The sequence below is a fragment of the Nelusetta ayraudi genome, unplaced genomic scaffold (genome assembly GCF_046127955.1).
Source record: "Nelusetta ayraudi isolate G7.1 ecotype Tasmania unplaced genomic scaffold, CSIRO-AGI_Nayr_v1 ptg000006l, whole genome shotgun sequence".
NCBI classification, from domain to species: domain Eukaryota; kingdom Metazoa; phylum Chordata; class Actinopteri; order Tetraodontiformes; family Monacanthidae; genus Nelusetta; species Nelusetta ayraudi.
In genome coordinates, this window is record NW_027466056.1 from 3,390,001 (window position 1) to 3,408,545 (window position 18,545).

Sequence of the window (18,545 nt, forward strand, 5' to 3'; positions counted from 1 at the left end):
CAATCAATCCAATCATCAAATTAGAATTGCAAGGATTATGAAGAAGGAGAAGCAATGGCTCCATCCCTCTGTCATCCATCCCTCCATCATCCCTTAATCATCCATCCCTCTATCACTCGATCGTCCATCCATCTCACCATCCCACCATCATTTAGTTATCCCTCCATCATCCCTCCATCGTCCATCATCCCTCCATCATCCATCCATTGCCCATCATCCATCCCTCCCTCCATCATCCATTCGTCCATCCATCCCTCTATCATTCATTCATCCATCCATTGCCCATCATCCATCCCTCCCTCCATCATCCATCCATTGCCCATCATCCATCCCTCCATCATTCATTCATCCATCCATTGCCCATCATCCATCCCTTCCTCCCTCCATCTTCCATTTGTCCCTCCATCTTCCATCCCTTCCTCCCTTCTGCCACAATCCCTCCCTCCCTCCCCCCTCCTCTCTCGCCGTCTGTTGATGCTCTTCTCCTCCGAACGCCGTGGCTGCTTTCCTCCAGATGGAGGCGGCTGGTCGCAGCACGATGGAGGTCTGTGAATATTGTCTGTCTGGCTCCTTCTCTCTCTCTCGCTCTCTTTTGCTCGCTCTCTCTCGCTCGCTCAGCAGATGACAAGGACACGGTATAATTCTCACCTGTCAGCCGGTGAGAGGAGTGGGGGAGGGGTGGGGAGGTCCGCCGCTGCAAAGTTCAGGGAGAAAGTTGCAACGGATGACGACTCCCACGTGATTGGATGGCACTGGAGGGGAGAGGAGGGGAGGGGCCGGGGGGAGAGGTCGTGAACCCGCAGCACTTTAAGACGCTCAAGGGTTTTACTTTTTGTTTTATTTCGGTGTTAATTATAGTGGGAAAATGCACAAAATTGCAACAAACAAAAAAAAAGAGTTTAATTTTTGAAAATTTGTAAAATTCAAAAAATGTGCAAATCTTTTCACATCCGTCCTGCAAAGAGCCCGCAGAAACCCTCTTTTTTTCTCCTCGCTTGCTGATTGGTCCTGTCATGTTCCAACCAGATGATACAGTTTTGCTTCAAAGGTCACCCAACAGGTGGCGACAGTGCTTCAGTAGATCCCGTTTTTAAGGAAGCCAGACACCCCGCGGTGACCTTCTGTCACACCTGTTCCCAAACAAAAGTGTTTTTTCATTTTTCAAAGCCCAGATTAACAAATGTGCAAATTAATTGTTTTGCCCTGGTCAAACTGCAAAAAGAAAAAGGCTTTAGGAACGAAAAAGGCTTTGAAACCAACGGATGAAAGCAGCCTTCAAACTGCTGTTAGCGCGTTATCAGCGCCGCCGGCGTCGGCTAATTTTAGCATTAGGACCTTCGACAATGGAGAGAGAGAGAGAGAGAGAGAGAGAGAGAGAGAGAGAGAGAGAGAGCAGGAAGAAATCCCACCTACCAGCACTTCTTTTTTCTTTTTCTTTTTCTTTTTCTAAACTCGCAAAAAAGACACAAGGAGCTAATTACAGTCTGAGCAACAGACTGGCTGTCAGGCCGCTTCCTTCCTTTCCTCCTTCCTCTCGCTGCTGCTGCTCATCCAGCTCCCAGCTAGAACGGGAGAGAAAGCGCCTCAACGTTAAAGGGGAAGGGAGGGGTGAGGGGAGGGGGGGTAATTATAAGTGGCGAGACATCCAGCCAGAGATAAATACCAGATATCACATCGCAGAAGCAGCATCATTAAAAAGAGGAGAAGAGTTAAAAGTCATGGTTGGTAGTTTGCCTTCGGCTCGGCTCACCTGCAACAAAGAAATTTCTGATCAAATCAAATCAAGAACTTTTTTTTTTAAACTGGAACATCCCCCTCCACACCCACACACACACACACACACACACACACACACTCACACTTTTTTTCCTCCCTCAACAAGATATTTTCTGGATGCATTTGTCCCTGTAATTCCATTTCATTTACCAGCTCGCTGCGTTGACAGGTGTTGCGTACGGTAATCGGATGATCAATAATCAGAGTCTCATTGCATTTTTGTTTCTTACCCCCCCCTCACCCGCCCACCTCCCCATCCCCCAACCACCTTGCGCATCATCACACTTTCTCCCCCGCTTTTTCTCCCGCAGTTCGCAAAGTAAAGCCAAGGTGTGAACGTCAGACGGCTGATGGTGCATATTTTAACTTTGAATGAAAAAAAAGAAAAAGTCTCCTTGAGGCTGTGAGACGCACCAGGTGTAAATATATCACTCACTTCTCTCCGCCGTCTTTGATATTTTTACGCTCGTCAATGCCCACTGTGCACACGTGCGTTTGCTTAATTGGGACGAGTTTAGCACAAACACGTGGAAAATGAAGTTGGACGTCCGCTTTGAGCGCAGCTTTGACAACACACACACACACACACACACACACACACACTAACACACACTAAAACAGTTTTTTTTCTTTTTGTGTGTGTATTCTAATGGAACTCGCCTTGCAGCAGCAGCAGCAGCAGCAGATGCTCGATGACTATTCAGCAGTCGCACCCTCTTCTGAGTCACGAGCGCCACTCTGCATTCACAGCAGCAGCAGCAGCAGCAGCAGCAGGCTGTGTCAGCTCTCTAGGTGTAACGTGTGCGTGTGTGTGTGTGTGTCAAGGTGTAGCGTGGGGGCCCTGATTTAACAGCCTTGCTAAATTTGTAAAATGACAGGCTGGGCGCCGCCGAAAATCTCTCGATGCCTCTGACGTCGCCCCCTGCAGGAGCAACTTTGAACCGCGACATGACGTGAGGAACGACAGAGAGTTGTGTTTTTTATTGTGCTGATATTCGCTGTTGGTGATCTGGCCGGGTGACACACCTGCTGCTAAATGTCAAGGTGGCTAATTGAAGCGCGGCTAAGCTGATCGCTAACAGCTAAAAGCCTCCAGCCAATCAGAGCAGCGCAGAGCTCGGCGTGATGTCCGCGTCAGGCTGAACTCTCGGCTGCTTTTTTGGAAAAAACTTTTCCACGGCATTTGGGTTGTTTTGCGCCGTGAAGTCTGAGTCACGCTCCTCTGCAGGAAGTCGGCGCTCGTCGTGATGTCATCGCAGAGCACCGACGACCTCCTTCCCTTCCAAAAACGGAGACGCAGCAACGCTTGGCTTTATCGAGACTCATCGATGTCAGCAAACAGAGGGCTAATGAGGCCGCGTGCTTTATATCTGTGGCGCTTCGAGACAATGCGGCGTCAGCCGCTGCCGCCGCTACGCTGGGACAAAGTACACGCAGTAGCATTTAGCTCACTGCGCCGCCGACTCGATTTGGAAAAAAGTTTCATCCTCCGAGTTGAGCCTCAGTGGGTGAGGAGGGCGAGGGGAGCTTCGTGTTTGGGGAGAGCAGAGTTCAGCCGTCCGGCACTTTTTAACCGTGGACGGGCAATTTGTCTCCCTGAGAGGTGGATCCAGGAAGAGGGCAATTTGGTCTTCGCCTCCCCTCCCCTCCCCTCCCCTCCCCCACTCCCACCACCGTCCGCCCTTCGCCCTGTGCTTTTGTCCTGCTGCATTTTTAACTCGCTGACCTGTCTGTGTGAAGAACCGAGACTACTTCTTCTTCTCCTTCTTCTTCTTCTTCTTCTTCTTCTTCTTCTTCTTCTTCTCCTTCTCCTTCTCCTTCTTCTTGTCTCCCTTTAGCTACTGTGGGGGAAAAAAATAAAAGAGAGCCGTGCTGCTGCTGCAGACTCTCGACAGAGCTTCTCAGCGACTCGGCCGCTTCCTTCTCCCAGGAATCCCGATGAACTCTTGCCTCCCCCCGCAGAAACGCTTTTGGCCACGATTTATTTCATTATTTTTACTTTTCTTTTACACAGAGTTTATAACGGGAGACGTGGATTTGCGCTGGAGGTTCGACCCTGCGGGTTGACATCTTACTCGTTGTGGGTGGGTGGGTGTGGGGCGGGGGGGGGGGGGTGGCAGTGTAGCACAAATTGAGTCGTCGCTCGGCTTGTTAGCAAGGGAACCCCCTTCACCCACTCCCGAGACAGGAGTTGACATTTAAGGGTGGCGGACCCCCGGTTCTCTCTGAAGGAAGGGGCCGCACGGCTAATTAGTCCTCGTAGCCTCGCGCGACTCCATCGACTCGTCCGCACTCGTTCACTCCAACGAGTTCCAGTTTTCTCGGCTGACTTGAAAGTGACATTGTGTGTTTCGCCCCTTAATTGTTTTTCCCCGTCCCCCCACCACCCACCCCCCGCCGGACGGCTGATGGCTGATGGCTGATGGAGCCCTCGCTTCACCAGCAGGAGGCCTCGGAGCCCCCGGATGGAGAAACCCTCCAGAAAAGAGAAGAATAGAAGAAAAATGATGCGGCAGCCCCGTGAATTGTAACGTCGTGATCCTCTTCATCCATTAACATTTTTCCGCCTTCGACTTTTTTATTTTTCCTCCATGACCTTCACAGAATTACACCTCCCTACCCCCACCCCCACCCCCGCCCCCCCGCGTCGTGTGAGGAGCGCGTGGAAGAGATGCTACGTGCTAAGCCGACGCTCATGAAGCGTGTTTGACGAGTCGCGTTACGCATGATCGCGGCCTCAGTTTATTCCCATCGCATCAGTTCATGGGCGGAGAGGTCTCACGCTGTTTGCCAGATCTCTGTCACGGTTAACCCTGTGTGTGACATCACAAAAGGCTGATTCCTACAAGTGACCCTGGCGGCTAATAACGCAGAACTCTTTCCTTCCTTTTCTCTCTCTCCCACAGGCAAACTGAGCGGGAATGAGGAGAAGTTGACGCAGGAAGAGGAGGAGGAGGAGGAGGAGGAGGAGGTGTGGAAAGGCAAACAGGACCTGGGAGAAGGAGAAACAGCAGAGGAGGAGGAGGAGGAGAAGGAGAAGGAAGAGGAGCAGCACGAGGGGGACGACGTGGACGGACCTCCTGTGGGGGGCGCCGGCGAGCACCCACACGGTAGGTGACCCCACCTGCCGCCTCCCACTTTTCATATCTCAGGGAAATTGTCTGGCGCTGCGTCCTCACCTGCAACACCCCCCCCCCACTCACCCACCCACACACTCACCCACACACACACACACACACACACACCCCACGCTGCCATAATACCATCACTTCAAACTAATAAGAGGGACTATATTTCATTCCATATGTGGCTGGAACCCCTTATTATTCTTGCTAATATTATTATCCTGGTGGCACACACACACACACACACACACACACACACACACACACACACACACACACACACACACACACACACACACACACACACACAGGCAGCCTGTATCCTGCACCCAGGAAGGTTGATATTGAATAAAACTCCTTCTAATCTTCCTCCGAAACAAGACACCTGCTTGTCGCCGCTGCCACCAACAACACGCACAAACACACACACACACACACACAACCGCAGACACGCTCACAGGGTTTAAAGTTGAAAACCATCTCCTGAACTTCTGATGAGTTTTCTCTGCTGTTTTTTTTTTTTTAAGACATAAAAAACAACAAAAGACAAAGTGGATCACGGGTCTAATTACACAAAAAGGCACAAGTTCACCAGGTTCTCCCCGAGAAAAAGGCACAACCACTTCCGTCGGCTCCCCTGTCCACTCTGGTTATGTGCGCGCATGTCGGGGGTGGGGAGGGGGGGAGAGGGGGGGGGGAACAAATTCCCAATTACGCGGCGTGTAATATCGCAAATTAAGACCTCAGCGTTCAAGAGCCGGCGCCTCAGAGGGATCGGCGGAGCAATAAATTGCGCTAATTACAAAGAACTAATTACACGGCGCAATATGAAGAGGTCTAAAAAATTAAAAAAAGAAAAAACATGAAATAAATAAATAAACAAACAAAAGTGCCGGACCAGCAGCCCACTTCCTCGGTTGGAGACCAAAAGAGGAAGTGGTTTTGCTCAGTGGCGGAGGTGATGCTAAAAACCCCAGGGTTTTCACACTTAGAGAGTAGAGCAAAGAATGAATAGATAAATAAAAAATCTCTGGAGTTCAGTCCCCCTTGGCCACTGCCTCACTGTCTCAGACTCGAATCTGATTGGTCGGCCGCCCGCAGGTGACGGACAGCCGAGGGTCTTTGTAGCGAGTCAAAAACACGAGCAGTTCTGTTTGGTTTTTTTTTTAAGACGCGACATCAACCCCCATTACCCTCCGAGACCCAGAGACCAGCACACACACACACACACACACACACACACACACACACGCATGCACACGCACACACACACCTCACTTCAAGATCTATTAGCGGGCCAAAAGCGTCAAGTGGTTAATTTCCCATCTCTGCTGCTACCTGTGCACCCTCACCCCCTCGGGATTGAGTCCCTCCCCCCACCCTCCAGCACCCGCCACTTCCTCCGCTCGCTCACCCAACTCAGACCCCAAGAATCTTTAAAATCTTTTTTCTCTTTTTTTCGGAAACCTTATGAACTGGAAAAATGCACAAATCGAAGCTGCGAATAAGAAAAATGTGCTGACAGAAACGCACCAAAATAATACATCTAAGGCAAAGACAGAAAAGAAAAGCAAATTCCACTCGTCTGAGGTGACATTTCTGGTCACTCCAAAAAATATTTCACAATACTGCAAATCCAACGCCTTCCGATTTGCTGCGGCTGGAAAATCGACTGGAGCGCCTCACAAAACACCGTCAACCTCAAACTGTCCTCACATCAACTCACTGTTTTTAAAATAGAACTGCAACAAATCGTCTTTGACTGTTGCCCCTGTTGATTATTCGGGACGGAGCCTCAGCGAAGGCCTGCTGTCATTTGTCTTTGTCATTTTTTGAAACGTAGTTATTGATGAACTGTTGTTTTTGTTGAATGCATCACTTGGCCCCGGCATCCCCGCCAGCCCTCGCAAAGCCTTTGGTCTTTGCACAGGCGGCACTTGTAAATAAAGGTTATAAAAGTTAAATAAATAAAATTAAATAAAATTGTAGTTTTTTTTTGTTTTTAAACATTTTATTAGTTTCTGAATAGAATTGAAATGCCAACACGTACAGGGACAGACGTGTTTCCCTGAGGCAAATACTCCAGGAACAGAAAAATAGAACCTCGTCGGAGTTGCGGTGGAAAGTTTGGGCCAAACCTGGCCACAAAAATGGTGCAGTGTGCTCGGCGGTGAAGAAAAAAGAAAATCTTTTATCGATTTTCTTTTTTCTTCACCGCCGAGCACTCAAATTCGAATTGACAGCTTTGGATTCGCGAGCGGCCAGAAAAAACAACAACCTGTCTGCCCGCCCCTCACCCGCCCGCCCCTGTTTACGCTCCGCGCTTGTTATTAATGGCACGCGGCCGCGACGGGTCGACGTGGGGCCTCAGCGGCCTGTCCAATAAAAGTGACCTATGGGGTCGTCGGGGGCGGGGCCCCGTGATTCACCTTCCCTCTCCCTGTGTTGTTTTTCTTTTTTTTTTAACCCGCCCACGCGCGTCCCTCCGATTGCGGCGGGATCGCTTCTCCGATTACCCGATGACGGGCCATCACTCCCCCCCCCCCTTCACACACACACACCCCCCCGCCTGCCCCTCCATCCATCCATCTGCATGAGGCCAGACATGGAGAGCGTTGCCGCTACCTCCAACCTCCCTGTGCCCAGTCTCTCTCTCTCGCTCTCTCTCTCTCTCTCTTTAACACACACACACACACACACACACACACACATATATTTATAGACAAATCTATTTTTTCAAGCCACCAGAAGATGAGATGACTCAGTCCAATTAGGCTCTTGTTGTTTTGTTTTTTTTTATTTATATATTTTTTTTCTCCCCGTTCCCCTTTTGCGGCGAAATAACAAATAAATCCCCGGGGTTGTTTTTGAAGGCGTTGTTCATGCGGTGTAAGTGACAGTCTAATAAGACGGCTCTCTGAAGATGAATTGCTCCCCCCCCCCCCACCCGCACCCCTCCCGGTCGTATAAATGATCCCCGCTTAATGCGGGCTGGCCGTGTTGTCCCCCCCCCCCCCCCAGTTCCGTCGGAGGAGGAATTGGGGTTGGGGTGCGGCGGAGGTGCTGGAGGTGGGGAGGGGTGTGAAAAAATGAAAATAAAAACTGCTTACAACGAATATACGGCGCAGAGGACATAGGTGGTGGTGGCGGGATTCAGTCCAGGAGTGTGTGTTGGGGGGGGGATAGATGGGATTTGTGTGAAATGCCAGTGTCATAAAAAACATTTTTTTGGGGGGAGGGTGTCGGAGGAGGCGGAGGGGTCTCGGCGCTTGTCTCGGGCCATCTCAACGACAGAAGGGCTCATTCCAGCAGCCGGAGCCCAGGCGAGATTACAGCGAGGTCTGGGAGATCGGCCTGAATCTCAAGATACGCAAAAAAATTAAAAAAAAACATAGAAAATAAGACGAGTCGGACAGAGGAAGTGGAGTCGACCAGTAGATGATGTCACCAGAAAAAGGGAAAAAGAACTAGCAGATGGGATCAGGTCACCACGTGGTCGACCTCACGACAGTATTTTTCACGCATTAACATGATATCACATCCTGAGGGAATCAAAGTTGTTAAATGAAGTTCAATAATTTGCCCGAAAAAAGAAAAAGAAGAAAAGATATTTTTCCCTATGAAACCACCACCACCACCACACCTGTGTATGTTTACAATACAATACAATAACCCCCCCCACTCTCAACCCCCTTTTAAACGCTCGTCCACCCACATTAAATATGCACGCGCCTTCCATGCGGGTTGCCAGGTTGGGAAATGACGTGATCATACATTATTCACGGCGAGTTAAACTGCCCGCTAAGGATCCCAGCGAATTGAAAAAGACAGTTGAAAGGTAAAAAAAAAAAAAGAGTCTTTGATTCCGGCGCCCCTGCAAAGCATGATGGGTGAAACGTCTCCTGACATCGCCCTTTTTTTCTTTTTTCTTTTTTGTGAAAGCGCCATCGTAAAAAGTGTACATCCTGTTTGATAGAAACGACCTGCGTCTGTGTCTTTTCACACACGCACGCACGCACGCACACACACACACACACACACACACACACACACACACACACCAGCAGCAGTGATTTAAGGCCAGTATTATTACAGCGTTATAGGTCATTGTCTAAATGAAGTGCAGTGGAGCGGTGGCGCTCTCATTCCCTCCGCCTGACCTTTTCCCCACGTCCATGCCGGCTGGAATTGGGCGAGCGACACTGCGACCAGCGCTAATGACTCTCTCTCTCTCTCTCTCTCCCTCTCCCTTTCTCTCTCTCCCTCTCTCTCTCACTCTCTCTCTCTCTCTCTCCCTCCCTCTCTGCCTCTCTCTCTCTCTCCCTCCCTCTCTCTCTCCCTCTCTCTCTCTTCCTCCCCTTCCTCCTTAGTTCGTCTGCCACTGTCATTTCATCGCTTCCTCCCTCGGCAGGTTTTCTCTTGTGGGAAGTTTTTTTTTTTTTGTTGCAAAAAGTAAAACCCCCCCAAAAATGTGACGGATTGTTGTTGTTGTTCGCCCACAACGTTCAGCGGAGAGGTTTTTTTTCGTTTGTTAGTTTTCTCCCCCGCCCGCCCAGGTGGCGCTCTCGTTCACGTACCGTCACAGCAAGTTCCGGATTGGAAGTAGAAGTCGAAGTCGAAACCCGACGGATCCAAACAAACACATTGTGACGCTGATGAGTGATAAACTGTATGAGAACTCATTAGTTTGGCACCAGTTAAGTACACTATCTAAATACATACATCAATAAAAAAAGAGCTAACTGTGCAATGTGTGAATTCAGGGACCTGAGGTGGTTTTTAAAGCGGCTCTTCGGTCACAGAGGATCAGTTGTCTCGGGGAGACTGGGGCGACAATTTCGAAATCTCTCGCGGATTTTCCAAGAACACCTTAATCCTGCAGTTTCCCTCAAATCCCTCTCGGTCATAAATACAGCTTCCACTTGTCAAAACCCAACACAAAGCGTCTTCCCAACATCACTCTACATTTCATTTCATTTCATCCCTTTTAGCTTTTTATTTTATTTCCCTACGTTCCTCGACGTCCTTTTTCTAAATGTTATTTTAACTCCTTTACAATCATGCAAATTCACCGACATTCAAATCATCCCATCGCTAAAGCCCCCACGCACCCACCACCGCCCTCCCGATATTGTTCTGTGCATAATCAATTCTCCAAACGTCTGCAACCTGTGTCAGCAGAGCCGCGACAAATAAAGTCCAATAATGAGTGTGAGAGAGCAAGTCGTGTCTCCTTCTTTAGAGCCTGAAGGGGGCGCTGACGGCGGCGGCGGCGGGGAGTCCCTCCCCGTCTACCCGGGCCTGCAGTTCTGCGCCAGCCAGCACACGGACCGGATCTACCTGTATACCAAGGTAACGTAGCGGCAGCGTGTGATTGGACATAATTGGACCGACGGGTTTAGATGTTTGGGGGGCTCGTCCGGGAACCGGAGGTTGTTTTCTCAAAGCCCTGGCGTCTCTGTTCTATTTTGTTCTTTCTCCTCTGGGGTGTGAGAGTGCACGCTGAGGCCGTGTGTGTGTGTGTGTGTGTGCAGCAGCAGCTGCAAGAAAACAATCAAAACTTTAAAAGGCAGCAGGACTTCTTGTATTAAAAAAGCAAACCAAACAAGAAATAACACCACACCACTGCACAGCGGTCAGACTCATTGAAGGCTCACATCCAATCTGGTCGTGTCTTAACAAAGTAAAGATGAGCAACATAAATAACACAAACGCAAAATGAAAGCCCAGTGTGAACACAGTAAAACCGACTGCTAGGCAGAAAACACACACAACTGTGTGTGTGTGTTCAAGATGCTCTCCAAACCCAGCAAGCAGTTCTCGGAACTTTCAAACAGTTCCTGCAAACTCGCCTCCGTGATCCTCGTCGTCTCCGCCGCTAATGTCATTTTTCCGTCATCGCGCGACGACGCCTGAAGTCCTTGGGGCGGATTTTTTCAATTTAGTCTCAAAAGCAAGCGGCGCTCCTCTCCGCCTCGGCGGTGACACGGCTCATAGAGGGATAAACTCGCGGCACGTTTTTTCCCCCCTTATTAAGCCACGAAAATGAAAACGTTTTTTTTTTTCTTTTAAATAACGAAATGAAATGCTTTGACGTGCGCGACCCCTCGCCGTGTTTTTTGACGGTAGAAACATCGCAGCAGCGTTGTGTCGTCGCCGAGGCTCGAGCGTGTTGCCCGCACTCGGTTATTGCATTCCAAGCATTGGTGGCGTCTCGGCGGGGGAAGCGGGGAGAGCGCAGCTGCTGGAAATGTCAAGAAATGAGGCTGCTTCTAAATCAAACTCCAAAAAAAGTGTCAGACCTAAGAGTTTTTTATCTTGGGTCTCCAGGCGATGAGAATTAGTTGGGGGGATAAAAAGCTGTTCCGTCACGTTCAGCCGGGGGGGGGGCGGAGCGAAAGAAAACATTGCTAATTCCTTGTTTTGAGCGGGAAGCCTCGTAAATTATCAAGGGTGCGTGCGGCCTTCTTGCGCGTCAGCAATTAGCGAAAACGCCCGACACGGGAAACCACTTAACAGCGACGTTGGTTTCCAGTCAGAGTTCGCGCGACACCTCACGCTGATTGGATGGGGCCAAGGAGGGAGAGAAAAAAAAACCAACAACAATGCAGCGATTCCTTCGGCTACAGGTTGCGTGGCAACGCCAGTCAACTTTAATCAAAACTTTTAATGCAAAAAAACACACACTAGCGTCGGCGGTCGTGCCGTTAGCGTCGGCGTGACAATTAGCCGTCGGAGTCGTCGAGGTGGAGAAAACTTCTTTTTCTTCTCTCGTTTTCCTTTTGTTCCGCATCGATCGGCGCTCCGTCTCTAAAAAAAAGTTTTTTGGGGGGGGGGGGACCCTCTTCAAGACGGTCCCTGTTCTGCGGCTCCGGTACGAATGAAAGGTTCTGGAATTAGCGGAAGGATTACGACGGTGGTTCGACAACGATCCAGCCTCGCCTCACCAAATCCTCCTTTATTAATGAGAACTCGGAAAGACAAACACTGACTGGCTGCTTATTTCACATCCAACCCACACACACACACACACACACACACACACACAGAAGAAACAGGTGGGTCTGAACTTTCGACTGGTACTGTACTTTACATGAAAACATACCCAGTCGCAGTGTTGCATGATGACAAACGTCAGACCTCGTCTGAGCGCTCACACGCATTGCTGATTAAGACAAGCACCCAACCAATCACACGGCAGCAATTCAAGTATTTGCAACAAACCTCCTTTGCGCCCCGGTGACCTCGACATACCTCGCATCTCACCGTCGATGCAAGAACACTCAGAGGACGAGCGCCGCGGCACTCTTCTCAGAAAGTAAGAAAGAATAGAGGGGATGAGGAGGAGGGGTTTGGGGACAGTCAGTCAGTCAGGAGCGTGAAAACCTCCTCTAACAAGCTCCGGTCTAAGCAGTTTGAAATGTCGCAGTCAGCCAGTCAACTGCTAATTCGCTTGATTGAGTGAAATTTCCTCCCTTTGCGCTTCTACTGGCTTTAAAGGTACAATGTTTAAAATTTGGCCTCACGGTACCATAAAATTAATTTGCCAGTTAGCTACCATTTCTAAGGAAGCCCGTTGTGGACAATCCAGCTGACTGACAGCACGTTTCGTACTTAGAGTGACTACTCGCGTCCTCAAATAAACCATCGAAGAATAAGGTGGACGTGGTCGTGGACGCTCGCTCAGGAGAGGAAGGGTGAGCGAAAGAGTGCTGCAATCTAAAATGTAACCACTTGATGTTGCAGTTTCTTCTCCAAATCTCCAAATATTACAAACTTAACCTTGAAATAAACCCCCCAATTGAACCTCCCGGGCGCCCTTGGTATTATTCCCACTTGCCAGCGGACCCCAGCATTGATCAGATCGCAAAACACTCAACACCTCCCCCTTCTGTTTCATTCATGAGGGATCAGATCCCGGGAAAGAGATGTGGTCCGGAGGGTTTTTGCAGCGGCGAAGTGAATCGCGATGGGAATATGAGGCGGTAAGTCGGCCAGATCAACGTCCTCCCTCGTCGTTGCAGATGATGAACGGAAGGAATTTGGCCTCGGGAAGCGCGGAGAAGAGGAGATTTATCAATCGTCGGGGGGGGATATTTCACCTCTGTTTTCCACACGTTCAATGTTTGTTTTCAGGCCAGCAGAGTCAGGATTGTTTGTCGAGACCGGGATGGGAGTGGTCTCGCTAAGGCCAGGATTTTGGGACTTCCTGTGCGAGTTCCCAGAAAATAATATCAAAAAAGCGGAAACCCAAGACAAAGTTGTCCGCTATAAAGCGTGTTGACCTGCCTGACTTTGCATCCGGGAGCCACGGAGAAACGCACAAACACGGCGTCAGACTGGAGGGGGAGGAGGAGGAGGAGGCCAGAAGGCAGACGCCCCCTTTTTTTGCGCGGCTAATAAGTCGCTGTCATCCTCTTGCTGTTTGGACAGATGCGTGGTCGACAGAAGAGAACATTTCTTTTCTCTCTTTCCTTTGTCAGAAGGTGTCTGTTTGGTGCGTGATACTAAACAGGAAGATCCTCATGTTTTCTTTTTTTGTTTCAATGCTAGCACACTGACAAGACAAACTCCATTCTGCTTTAGTTTTAATCCTCTGAGCTTTCACTCCTTGTTTCTCAGGAATTTATCCTCAGGAATAATCACCTATTTTCTTTCATTTCAAAGTTCTCACTCTGTTTTTTTTTTTTTTTAACCATCTGCTTCACACGAATAACAGCTGCGTTTCCTGACTAGCATTTTTTTTTCTTTGTCCAACAGTGTTCCGGAGCGTGGTCTAAGTGCAGTTAGGTGAGGCGAGGCTATGAGAACAACCCCTTAGTGGCTCCTGGGGCCTTGAATTTGCGGGGCTAATCAAGCGCTAACAAGTGCAGAAATATCCTTTGCCAAGTCTGGATTCTTTCAGTTCGCAGCAGCAGCATGATGATTACCCATAATCACAGAACATTCTTGAGGGTCTATTTAGCGTTTTCTTTTACTTTTTTTTTTTTTAAAGGAAAGAAAAATGTTTTATATAATCCTCATTATTATATATTTCTTTTCACTGCGGAACAGACACTTTTTCTCTTTTTTACAAGAAAGCATAAGCTTCAAAGTGGCGCGGTGCCGGTCGTAGACTTCACAGAAAAGGAGATTGCTAACGAGCTCCTTTAGCTCAACACAATCATCTCCAGGACGACCGCGGACGAGATAAAGTTTGCTCGAGAAATGAAAAAGGGGGGAAAAAAAAAAACTGAACCGGAACATAATTGAATTGGAGTCGTCCTCAGCGGCGGTCGTTGGGAATCTGATTGGCGAGATGAAAAAAATACCTGCGGCGCGAAACAAAGGGAGCCGCGCAAAGACAATGAGGCTAATTGCGCGTAAACGCTATTGGCTGGTAATTATAGGCTGCCCCGTCTTGGGGCCTCGCAAGTTTTTTCGTCTTACGCATTCCATACAGGACCAATTAATGTGTCTGTACAGTTCGGCACTGGCAGAAATGCAGCGTTTGTTCTCCAGTATCGTTTTCGGAGCGCATACCTTTTGAATCTTACACGTCGAAACCAAACTTTTGCTGGGAATTGTTCATTGATTTCTGCATTTCTGTATCGAGAAAAAAAGTTTCTGTCTGGACCTTAACATGACGGATTGACCAGGGGGTACTTCAGTTTGCCCTGCACTGATGTTACATCAGTGTTTGAATCGTACACGTCGAAAACCAAACTTTTGCCGGAATTCATTGATTTCTGCATTAGTTAGCGAGAAAAAAAAAGCTTCTATGTGGAGCTCTGCAATACGGATGCACCGGACTGAGGGGGTCACGTTTCAGTTTGCCCATCCTAGCCCTGCACTGATATTGCATCAGTGTTTGAATCCACACGTCAACATTTTTCCTGGAACTCATTGATTTGTGCGTTACAATTATCGGGAAAAAAAGCTTCTGTGTGGAGCTTTGCAAGACGGATGAGGCAGACTTCAGTTTGCCACTACTTGCCCTGCACTCAGTTGACGAAAAAAATAGTCTACTATTCAAGTGCTACCGTGTGTGTGTGGTCATGTAACTCCTGCCCCGTCTCTCCGTTGAGACGAAGCATGAAAACACTTTGTGAAAGAGACCCAAACGGACGATGTGCCTCGGGGGGGAGATTACACCCCCAATGTGGGAAAAAATACAGTTGCGTATCAACACAATATTATAAGAAAAGCGTAATTGCCTCTTCTCTTCGTCGTGCCATCGAGTTTTACTGCCTCCGCTATCTGAGGAAGCGACTGCAGTAGCAACAAATGCCTTAGCCAACGCACAAAACGATGAAACAACATCCGACACTCTCCCCGACTCACACACATGCCATTTGATCGCATCGTTGAGGCCCCCCCAGAGGTGGCAAAGGTATTCACATTCTGTGCTGAAGTAAAAGTATGGATACTTGTGTTGAAAAAAAATACTCTGGTAAAAGTAAAAGTACAGATTTAACTAACAGCTTCTGAAACGTACTGAAGTAAAAAAAGATAAATAAATACATTTTGCAATTAATGAAAAAATAATCTCCTTCTAAATTACGATTCACTTTTATGTTTAACAACACAACAGCATTGTTCAAATAGCTCCATTTGCCTAAACTCAACCCTCCGCATACATATAATAAATTAATTACTTTGTACTTTTGAATTTGTATCTTTCAATCTCTTACGTAACACGCATGTTTTTTTTCCAATGTAAAGAGTGCAAAGTACAGATATTTGTGTGCAAATGTAGGGAGTACAAGTAAAAAAGAAGCCGTCCCAAAAAGGACAACACTCAAGTATTACACAGATACTTGAAAAAATACTTAAATACGGGAAGGATTTATTTGTACTTTGTTACTACCCACCTCTGGGTCTCCCTACTTTTTACTTTTGCACTCAAGTTATTTAATGACTGAGAAGACCCAGGACGTAATGTAGCCCCGGCGCACAACATTATTATTATTTTTTTTTTTTCAGATTCTTGGCAATTTGAGAAAAAAAATGACCCCGCGAGGAGATTTATTTTCTGTCAGTCGGCTAATCAGTGCGGCTCGGCCCAGATTAATTACCCGGAGCTGTTTCCATTCAAGATGACGAGCTGCAATTCATGTTAACACCCGTTGCCGCCGTGCAAATTAGAAAGTGATATCGATGATGCGGCGAGATATGAAAACCAATTAAGCATCGCGGAGCGAGCGGAAATTTTAGGGAAATTTCTGAATAATTTCTGTTTGCACTTCAGGAGATGAGCTCATCGAGGCGACTGACTTGATATGGAGAAAGTTACTGAGATTGCCAGTTAGATACTGAATCGCATTATTAAATAGCATGGTATCGGTTTAAAAAAAAAAATATATATATATATCTAAATTGAATTTAACAAGCATACTGGGTGAAATATGTTGCTGCACTCTCACCTCTTTGTCTGTAAGCCAAGCTGATTGGTTGCTGGCAGACATTTTCTGCACGTGTCGTTGTGTCCTGTCGTGAAATTCAGGCTAAATAACCAACTTTTCTAGATGACATGTGTCAAACTATTGACACATTCCACAGGCTGTTATTAGCCTGTGTAAACAGGTTATTATTGAAATGTAAATCAAAAGGCTCTAAGTGAAAAAAGAGGTATACGATTTTTATCTTATTTTATCTTATCTTATTCACACATTATTTATTTTGGTGTGTGTGTGTGTGTGTGTTGTTTTTTTTTTTTTTTTATCTGAAATTGTATTTTGCATGTGTGCAAAATGAAGTTATTTATTGTATAGTGTAAAGCTTTGCTTGTTCCATATTCAGTCTTGAAGCAGAATCTGTTGGGGTCCATATCAAAAGGATCACTGCCCTATCTGGAGGAAATCTCTTTCAATAAATATCAATGTTGGCCCTCGACTTTGTCCAAGTTTTACATTTTGGCCCCACTTTGTATTTGAATTTAAAACCCCTGTTCTTGATCAATTTCAGTATTAAATCAATTAGCTCAAAAATGGTAAAAAAAAAAAAAAAAAAAAAAATAGCAGCTGTCAGAAACTGTCATGTGTATCCTTTTGTACATTTTCCATTCATATTACTATAATCATTTCTCTGGTGTAGATCTGGGGTGGGTTGGCCACTGCCACTTCCTGTTGATAAAACACCAAAAACAAATTCACACGCTAGCACGCTAACGCCACTATTAGCCCGACATTGAAGACCTGTATTGGGGAAGATATTTTTCCTGCTGCTGCTGCTGCTTCTCTCACCCTGTCTTGCTGACAGACCTTGTGGCTTTGTGTGGTTGGTTAGGACGGCTCGCCGCTCAACTGCAGCTTCATCCCACTGGACATCAAACTCAGCAACTGGGACGAGCTGCCCGAGGCCTTCAGCCAGCACCAGGAAAATCGAACCCAGGTCTGTCCTTCCCACCGGGCCCGCTGTGTGTCTTTGATCCTATGGTTTGTGTGTGTGTGTGTGTGTGTGTGTGAGTGTGTGTGTGTGTTCACAGACCATGGCGAGACGCCTTTCAATACGTCATCACGTTCCCCATTTCCTCCGATTGATTAGCGATACGCGCTCTCGACAGGTCAAATTAGAAACTTCCTGAGAAACTTGTTTTTCCTGCGGGTCGCCCCCTGCAGGCGGCTTTAAGGATCACTTTAATTTTCACACCCAGATAATTTAGTCCGATACAGCACTCAAATACCTGCCACCGCGACGATGATGATGATGACAGGAGGAAGAATGGGGAAGGATATCACCCAGACACGGCGCTCGCGGCGCAGCTAGCGCATGAAATCTTTCAGCGGTTGGAGGAATGGAGCGAGGAGGGTTGGTGGGGTGATGGAGGGAGGAAATGAGGGAGGGGGTGGACGGGGCATCAGAGAGGAAGAGAAAGAACAGTTGTTTTTTTTCACGGGCAGGTCGTTACGGGAGACGGATGGTCGGCAGAGCAGGTTAGCGCTAACACTAAGTCCCGCAATTTGCCGTCACCTTGTTTATGTGACGTTTTGTGGCCAACGGAGGCGTGAGCTGAATCCCATCATCACTCACGTTCTCTTCGACTCGCCCGTCGGAATCAATAGCAGGTGGGCGAGCGGGCGGCTAGTTAGTTAGCCGACTAACGGCCGCTGATGCCAAACTGTCACTGGAGTAAATGTTGGTATGAATTGCGTTTGCCCTGGAAAGATGCGAGCACATTTTTATGTTTTTCTCACAGAACTAAAACAAAAAATTTTTTTTTCGACCATCGGGGAAAAAATGGGGGAGATTAAATGAAAATCATATGCACAGCTAACAGTTTATCAGACGTTCAACTAATATGTCAATAAGGAGTGTAACACCACATACAATGTCACACATGAATAAAACCTTGATAAGAAGTCCAAAGGCACGATATTTATCGCGATAACACATCTCTATATTTTTACCGTGCGCACAGTACATTTTTCGCTTTCTACCTTTTTTCTTTTGAATTGGTCTTCTTTGAAGTGACTGTCAGTCAAAGGTGTGTGTGTGTGTGTGTGTGTGTGTGTGTGTGTGTGTGTGTGTGTGTGTGTGTGTGTGTGTGTGTGTGTGTGTGTGTGTGTGTGTGTGTGTGTGCGAGTTAATATTCCCATAAATACTGTGTTTGTGGGAGTCGGCACCCCTGGGAGAGAGTGGCTCCTCTGGCGTAATATATGGAGA

General features: G+C 47.7%; 1 protein-coding gene across 1 annotated transcript in view; it reads left to right on the forward strand.

Annotated features, from left to right (window-relative positions):
* Nucleotides 1-18,545, forward strand: part of zranb3 (zinc finger, RAN-binding domain containing 3) — a 74,855-nt gene that overhangs the window by 43,135 nt on the left and 13,175 nt on the right. The window contains exons 15-17 of the mRNA XM_076015853.1: nucleotides 4,683-4,886; nucleotides 10,144-10,253; nucleotides 17,169-17,273. Of these exons, the coding sequence (XP_075871968.1) occupies nucleotides 4,683-4,886; nucleotides 10,144-10,253; nucleotides 17,169-17,273 (419 nt within the window). The remainder of the gene's footprint in view (nucleotides 1-4,682; nucleotides 4,887-10,143; nucleotides 10,254-17,168; nucleotides 17,274-18,545) is intronic.